Source organism: Nerophis lumbriciformis, linkage group LG05, assembly GCF_033978685.3.
Source record: "Nerophis lumbriciformis linkage group LG05, RoL_Nlum_v2.1, whole genome shotgun sequence".
NCBI classification, from domain to species: Eukaryota; Metazoa; Chordata; class Actinopteri; order Syngnathiformes; family Syngnathidae; genus Nerophis; species Nerophis lumbriciformis.
In genome coordinates this window covers 37,300,297-37,309,295 of record NC_084552.2, presented here as the reverse complement: position 1 = coordinate 37,309,295, position 8,999 = coordinate 37,300,297, and the positions used below count along the sequence as shown (strand labels likewise).

General features: G+C 41.0%; 1 protein-coding gene across 1 annotated transcript; it reads right to left on the bottom strand.

Moving 5' to 3' along the window:
- Positions 1-40: 40 nt before the first annotated feature.
- On the bottom strand, positions 41-7,254 carry ccs (copper chaperone for superoxide dismutase). Its single transcript, XM_061960539.2, has 7 exons — positions 7,114-7,254; positions 6,929-7,001; positions 6,668-6,808; positions 1,995-2,169; positions 1,508-1,568; positions 479-660; positions 41-395 (listed from the first exon to the last, which is right to left on the bottom strand). The coding sequence occupies exons 1-7, from the start codon at positions 7,135-7,137 to the stop codon at positions 236-238; spliced, it is 816 nt and encodes a 271-aa protein (XP_061816523.1). The 5' UTR covers positions 7,138-7,254; the 3' UTR covers positions 41-235.
- Between the last annotated feature and the right edge of the window lie 1,745 nt (positions 7,255-8,999).

The following is an 8,999-nucleotide window of genomic DNA, read 5'->3' as shown; positions in this document are numbered from 1 at the left end:
AGCCATGTTGTTGCAGACCGGAAGTAACGTGCACTACATACATGAGTTAAACATTTATTTAAACATTTTGCTTTCTTTTTACAACCTTTTATTTTGAGTATGGAAGGAAAATACATTCATTATTTAATGTTAATGTAAAGTTAATAATTGCTCATATATTTTTAATTACGTTTGTGAGTATTCTTCATTTCAAATGTCTTTTTCATCAGGCGTTGGTTCTTTGTCACATGACCTCTCAGAGGTTCGCAACCAGTGTCTCGCTGCCGGCTTTGCTCCTTCCTTTCCCAGCCATAGGCCGTTCTCGCTCCTCCCACAGTGTGAGCCCGTCGCAAGCGCAGATCTGTTTGGGGTTTTGGAAGAGGCCTGCCGACCTGGCAATGATCCCACACGCCAACCTGCTCTCCAAGAAAACAACAGCGTAGAGATCACCTGGACTCAACCATGGTTCCAACCCCCTGCCCCCCATGCTCTCACTCACCTGAAACCAGAGTTTCCTGTTAGCTTGGAGAGCGGATGACCCCCTCGGCCCAGGTCGTCTGGTCCAGCGTCCAACACCAGAGACCGTCCAATCACGTCCCAGACCTTCAGCTGATTGTCTTCAAGTCTGAACGATGCTCTGCCATCAGGTCCAGCAACTATATTTCCCAGATCGCCGACATGCTGCACGACGACAACGCAGTCTTTGGGAAGAACACAGTGCACCAGAAAATAGCCACATCCAGAAGCACACTGCACCAGCAAGTACTCACATCCAGACGCACACTGCACCAGCAAATAGCCACATCCAGCCACATCTCTCTCTCTCTATGTCCACTACTTGCTGTACATATCCTACCAAGTCAGACCTACAATGTTTCAATATCCATTTCTCTGTTCTCAAATGTTGATGACTGATGATGATAACAACCAAACCTAACCCCCCCCCCCCCCCCCCCCCCACCTCCACACCCTGAATTGTAAATAATGTAAATAATTCAATGTATACACCCTGATGATTATCTTGTGTGATGACTGTATTATGATGATAGTATATATGATAGTATATATCTGTATCATGAATCAATCGTGGACCCCGACTTAAACAAGTTGAAAAACTTATTCGGGTGTTACCATTTAGTGGTCAATTGTACGGAATATGTACTTCACTGTGCAACTTACTAATAAAAGTCTCAATCAATCAAAAACACTGCACCAGCAAATAGCCACATCCAGAAGCACGCTGCACCAGCATGTACTCACATCCAGAAGCACGCTGCACCAGCATGTACTCACATCCAGATGCACGCTGCACCAGCAAGTACTCACATCCAGACGCACACTGCACCAGCAAGTACTCACATCCAGATGCACGCTGCACCAGCAAGTACTCACATCCAGAAGCACACTGCACCAGCAAGTAGCCACATCCAGAAGCACACTGCACCAACAAGTAGCCACATCCAGAAGCACACTGCACCCGCAAGTAGCCACATCCTATCCACATCTCCCTCTTATGAAGAAGTCATACCCGCTCAGCATCTTGTGGACCACCATGATGTCTTCCTAATGGGTTGAAGTGTTCGCCACAGCTGCTGACACAAGCACACATTTAAGTTTGCAGTGTACAAGAGACAAAATACACCAAGAAGTAGCTTCTGGAGCAGAGGTGTTCATAATCTTTCTACCGAGGGTCACATACACATATTTTTTTCCCATTTGTTTAAATTAATTGCATGCTAAAACCAAATCAATATAGGTGAAAATGCTGTAAGAACAGGGAAGCCTACTTTTAGCTTGTGTTTGTATTTTTGTTTTGATGAAAGGGTTTAGAATGAATTGAGGACCACAAATGAGCCCCTGAGCCACACGTGTTTTGAATTCTCTTCCACATTACAAGTGGATGAAAGCAAAATGGTTCTACACAGTGGTCACGTTAAAATAATGTATTATTATTAATATGATTTAATGAGGCACCTCTGTTGATTGGCTGGTTGTCATGTGACCAGTGGGACTACCTGAGGCAGTCGTCAGTGAGGTCTCCGAGCGCGTGCACATGGAGGCCGTGGGCTCCGGGCTCCAAGCCATCAATAGTCCCGTCAATCAAGCATCGTCCGGCAGACAACTGCAAGAAACGCACCACTCCTTGGACCCGCCCCTTGCCGGCCAGCATGGCGACCGCTGCACCCTGATCTGTCACATAATCAGAGGGGCCTATGATGAATTTAATCTTTTTTTATTTATAAATGTTGTTACAACGTTGAATATTCATGTAAATGCCAATGCCAAAGCCTCAAAATCATAAGGTTCATGCAGTTTTTTCCCCTATTGGGCCATTTGTGACATCACAGATTGATGGACGTATTTATGTGGGCATTCTCGTCCTCCCCGTGATGTCAGTCTTCGTTTAATGACCTCCCGCCTGCTCTGAGGTGTATAAAATAAATACTTCCACGCCTATTTGTCCACAACATTTTGCACAGGACTGTTTTGTCAACATGGAAACTAAAATGTTGGATTAGCTGCTGAACTCCAAAGAAAAAGAAGGCACCATTTAGGTATGGGAGATATGGCTTAACATCTACATGTAAACAAGAACAAAAACAACTAAAAACAATTTTGCAATAATAAAAAAAATATAGATATATTTATATTGACCACATACTGATACTATACTTGGTATCGTCACCGTTGATATTTGTATTTATCTGCCCACCTTTGGTTTCAAGAGCTCTCGCTCAGCGTTAACCTGTCTTCTTTTATCCTCCGACGACCTGCAGTGTAGCACGTTTAGCTATTCCTCGTACTCTAGCAATGACACTTGTGAGAAACATAGTTTATTTGTCGCCATGAAGGCAAATTATAATGACTTACAAAAACTGCTTCTCAATGTTGAGGGGCGTTAGCCACTAGCAAGGACACGGTCGTTTGCTTATCGCTGTCATTGATTGATTGATTGAGACTTTTATTAGTAGATTGCACAGTACAGTACATATTCCGTACAATTCACCACTAAATGGTAACACCCGAATAAGTTTTTCAACTTGTTTAAGTCGCGGTCCACGTTAATCAATTCATGGTACAAATATATACTATCAGCATAATACAGTCATCACACAAGTTAATCATCAGAGTATATACATTGAATTATTTACATTATTTACAATCCACGGGGTGGGATGTGGAGGGGGTTGGGGCGGGTTAGGTTTGGTTGATATCAGCACTTCAGTCATCAACAATTATATCATGAACATAGTGAGCTCAGAAAACATAAGAATAAGTATATACATTTGATTATTTACATTTGATTATTTACAATCCGGGGAGGTGGGATGTGGTGGAGGGAGGGTGTTAGTCTAGGGTTGTAGCTGCCTGGAGGTGTTAGCAGGACAGCTAGAATGTGTCCTGTGAGTCCTGTCTATGCAATATCGTGTCATAACGATAGTATTAAAAACTCTATAATTTGTATTGTGTATCATCTATCTCACCCAGCCCTATTGCTATTACAACTTGGTTTGAGGAAACAAAAAACATGGAATTCGGTATTATTTTTATCTATTTACGGCACGCACACAATATCACCGACATGCAACAAGAACTGATAAACAAATACAGCTTCTGTTCTGCGTCTTTGTGTCAATCTAACAGTGTGCAGGTGTACCTGTATAATGTTTATGAAGTTTATTTTCAACAGTGTCTGGAACAAAAAAATTGCGGTGCTTTTTGTTTTCAAGATACATATTTAAACAGTCTACATTTTCAAAAGATACATTTGGATACTGTTGTAAAGGGAGCATGGAGGATTTAAATTGTATGGAGGTTAATGTGTGTCTTTATTAAAAAAAAAAAATGTAAACTCAATTTATGGAATATAATTTTTTTTGCATCATTTTCAATTACATTAAAAAAAATTGTTTGCAAAATGCCTGTATCAAAATTCAGCATTTTAAAATTCAGTGTATAAAAACTTCCATCCATCCATCCATCCATTTTCTACCGCTTGTAAATTTGCTGCTTCAAAATGCAAGACCCACTTCCGGGAAATTAAGACTAAAGCAATCGATCCTGTCTCAGAACCAGTCAATGATGTGTCAAGTTTAAAATCACGTGACATGGGTTTTAAAAAGAGGCAGGTTATGCACCACTACATGCCACAGGCCATTTAATCTGCTGTATGTGCTTGGATCACTTTTTATGAACCCTTTAAACAGTGGAGGTTGCTGTGCATTACTGAAAAAAATCCCCCAAATCAGCAAAGAAAAATTATAATAGCTGATTACACAATGATACAAACACTCACATAATACTGACGGATACTAAAACATAGTAATAAACCATCTCAAAAATGGAATGAAATGTTAGTTTTTTTACTGACTAGGACTCTCAGTTGTAGAAATCTGCCTCCATCTGACACTCGCATACCAGGCTTTTTGCTGTGTAAACAAGCCCCACCAAGACACTTTATTTTACATTTTGTTCTTTGGTGTTTTTGTTTGAATTGAGCATAGCTAAATGTTGTTTTTTTTAAGAAGATTTGATATTATAGTTTACTTTTTTTTTTTTTTAAATATCATTTTCAAGCCTTTTTCTCATCTCAAAACACCTCTTAAGTTAGGACACTTATGCAAAACCTACTTTTTGTTGGTAATTTTTTTGTGTATTTGGAATCCGCATCAGTCCCCAAAATTGAAAAACAAAGCATGGTGGAGATATTTTGTTACATCAGCAAATATTTCCATTTATGGGTTAGTTTATGGGACAAGATATGAGTTTAGGTCCATATTGCTGAGCCCTACACTCGTGTTAGCGACAGTGCTAGCACAGTTTAGGGATGTTCTGTGTTTAATTGAGCTTTACAGTAGGCCTTATGATGGCATTGTTTATATTTATGAGTGCACTTATTTGAGTGTTAATAATGAAAATATGATATTAAAGACATGTTGTATTGCTACAAAATGTTTTCTGTGCTACCAAAAAATGTCTGTGCTACTAATAATTGTATTTATTTACTCGCACCGGTCCTACTAGTGAGCTAAGCGCACAGCCCTGCCACCGGGCCGCATTGAAATGTTTATTATGATGTATTATGTCCAGTGAAGTGCCTTTTTTATGTGGTTTTGAAGGACCCATGTTGGACCCATGTCGTGTAACTTCAAACTTGATACCTCTTCGGCTGGTTCTGAGACAGAATTAATTGCTTGATCCATCCATCCATTTTTTACCGCTTGTCCCTTTCGGGGTCACGGGGGGTGCTGGAGCCTATCTCAGCTGCACTCGGGCGGAAGGCAGGGGAACTCCCTAGACAAGTCGCCACCTCATCACAGGGTCAACACAGACAACATTCACACTCACATTCACACACTAGGGCCAATTTAGTGTTGCCAATCAACCTATCCCCAGGTGCATGTCTTTGGAGGTGGGAGGAAGCCGGAGTACCCGGAGGGAACCCACACAGTCACAGGGAGAACATGCAAACTCCGAGCCCGGGGATCGAACCCAAGACCCAGCACTGAATTGTAATACTATGATTTTTTTTATACACTGACCTTTTCAACACTTGAGTTTTTATACACTGAATTTTAAAACACACGCATTTCACCAACTATTTTTTTCCAATGAAATTGTCAGGTGGGAGGAAGCCAGAGTACCCGGAGGGAACCCACACAGTCACGGGGAGAACATGCAAACTCCACACAGAGAGACCCCGGGGATAGAACACAGGACATTGTGAGGCACATGGACTAACCGATGTTCCATCGTGCTGCCCCACAAAAAATTGTCAGCATATTTTGTTGTAAAAAAAATTCAGTTCACAAAATTCATACTCAAAAAATTCAGTTACATAAATTCAGTGTCAAAAAAGCTTTCATAATAAAGACACAAATTACCCTGCATCTGGTCATGATGCCACCCGAACGCCTCCCTATGGAGGTGTTTCGGGCACGTCCGACCGGTAGGAGGCCACGAGGAAGACCCAGGACAAGTTGTGAAGACTATGTCTCCCGGCTGGCCTGGGAACGCCTCGGGATCCCCCGGGAGGAGTTGGACGAAGTGGCTGGGGAGAGGGAAGTCTGGGCTTCCCTGCTTAGGCTGCTGCCCCCGCGACCCGACCTTGGATAAGCGGAAGAAGATGGATGGATCGATGGACGATTGTAATTTAAAAGCAACACCTCTCCAAACGATCTTGCAGACATACTCAAAGTAGGTTATAACTGGGAGTTGGGAGCAAAGTTTACACCAACGCATATCCAATACATATTAACTAAACCGCAATGAAGTGTAAACTATGTCTCCCGGCTGGCCTGGGAACGCCTCGGGATCCCCCGGGAGGAGTTGGACGAAGTGGCTGGGGACAGGGAAGTCTGGGCTTCCCCGCATAGGCTGCTGCCCCCGAAACCCTCCTCGGATAAGCGGAAGAAGATGGATGGCAGTGTGTTGAAGTGTGTTGAATGTCTATTAGAATCACCAAAGCTCCCTTTTAATTACATCCATCCATTCATTTTCTACTGCTTATCCCTTTCGGGGTCGTGGGGGGTGCTGGAGCCTATCTCAGCTACAATCGGGCGGAAGGCGGGGTACACCCCGGACAAGTCGCCACCTCATCACAGGGCCAATACAGATAGACAGACAACATTCAGTACTGACAAAACCACGTTTATGTACACAACAGTGTGGGGGTGGGCGCGCGCACCTTGCTCCTCTAAACCCCCGATGCCTTTAAGCACGGCCCTGCGGTCTGTGCTTTCGATGAGGGCCTGCACCTCCCCACTGGTCAGAGAAGACTCCACCAGGACGCGTCCTTCACTCACGTCCACGCTGACGGACTGCACACCTTAAATCAACATGGTGCTGTTTCACTTTGAACATAGTAACTTCATTGACGAACAACTTGAATACAAAGTGCTGCATATGATAGATATGTATTGTAAGATGCAATTTGATATCTTCTTACCGTCTTTTTGCTCCAGAGCAGCTCTGACTTGGTCGGCACAGCCCTCACACTTCATCTGCACCGCAAACTCCAGCTGACAACGACATGAGCGTCAAACTACTTCAACCATAAAGCTGCTGACTATGCAGCAAGCTAGCTTTTAGATCATTTTATATGAATAAAAGTGTGAGGTGTGACTGTCAAACCTTTGCCGGTCTGTCGGATTCCATGCTTTTAGCAGGGAGACTTCTACAGTTAACAGGTAGAATAGAAACTTCCACAGGCGGAAGTGTCTCAGCTCAGCGCGTCGCCATGTTTGTGACGTCAGGATGAGTGCTTCTCTACTGCCACCTGGTGGCCACCACACGCCAGTGCATCTCCTTTCATGTACATAACAACACGAGTACAACATGATTGCTGTTACAGTTCGACATTTATGTTTATTTTAACCACAATGTGGTTATCTGTGTATCTGGGGGTGTATCTGTTTCGAACATTCGTAACGATTAATAAAAATCACGTGGTTACTTGCACAATTTTGAAAACTAGTAAGAAGAGCCTCCTCTTTTTTACCTCTACTGATAATTCCTTCAACACCATACTTGCCAACCTTGAGACCTCCAATTTCGGGAGGTGGGGGGTGGGTGCGGGGGGCGTGGATGGGGCAGGGGGCGTGGTTGGGGGCGTGGTTAAGAGGGGAGGAGTATATTTACAGCTATAATTCACCAAGTCAAGTATTTCATATATATATATATATATATATATATATATATATATATATATATATATATATATATATATATATATATATATATATATATATATATATATATATATATCCCCGCGACCCTGAAGGGAATAAGCGGTAGAAAATGAATGGATGGATGGATGGATATATATATATATATTTATATATATATATATAAGAAATAATTGACTTTCAGTGAATTCTAGCTATATATATATATATATATATATATATATATATATATATATATATATATATATATATAAATAAAATAAATACTTGAATTTCAGTGTTCATTTATTTACACATATACACACACATAACACTCATCTACTCATTGTTGAGTGAAGGGTTGAATTGTCCATCCTTGTTCTATTCTCTGTCACTATCTTTCTAACCATGCTGAACACCCTCTCTGATTATGCATTGCTGTGTGGCACGCACAAAAGTGCTTTCATCAAATGCACTAGATGGCAGTATTGTCCTGTTTAAGAGTGTCACAACATTGCTGTTTACGGCAGACGGACTGCTTTACTGTAGACGTTCTTTATATTGTGGGAAAGCGGACTCAGGTCCGCATGGAGCTGGAGGGGGCGTGGCCTCCAGCTCCGCCTGAATTTCGGGTGATCTTCGGGAGAAAATGTGTCCCGGGAGGTTTTCGGGAGAGGCGCTGAATTTCGGGAGTCTCCCGGAAAATCCGGGAGGGTTGGCAAGTATGTTGATTCAACACCATATATTTAACATTCGACACTTACAATTTTGTTTGCTTCCATTTTGTCATTTAAAGATTATTAATTTACTGTATCACCGTTGTCTAATGAACGAGTATAGAATAGAGGGATGGTTTATGCAGTGATTTATTGAACTGCATATTTATTTAATTTATTTATGTATGTATGTATTTATGTCCACTTTGAAAATATATAGATAAATGTGTTTATCCTTATGTTTATATTTATGCTGTTCTGAAATATGGTTTGTTTTGTTCATATTGTTTTTGAAATCAAATAAAAAGAGAAAAGGTCTCATGCATTTGATGGAAAAAGGACAATGTATTTAATAAAATAAAACTAAACTAATATCAGTATTGAAAGAGAAGAAAATAAACTGACAGTATACAGCTTGTGCAATGTTGAAGGAAAATTAAAAAAGAAAGATGTTAAAAGAAAGATGACAAAATGTAATGTAATAGAATATATATCATAACACAAAAATATTTGAAATAAAAAATAAAACAAGTTAAGTAGTAGTTTAGTAAACTTTTAAGAACAAGTGATTGAATAAATAATAGACATTGCAGTAAATCATTTTATATAAGAAACATGCACATTCATTGATATTCAA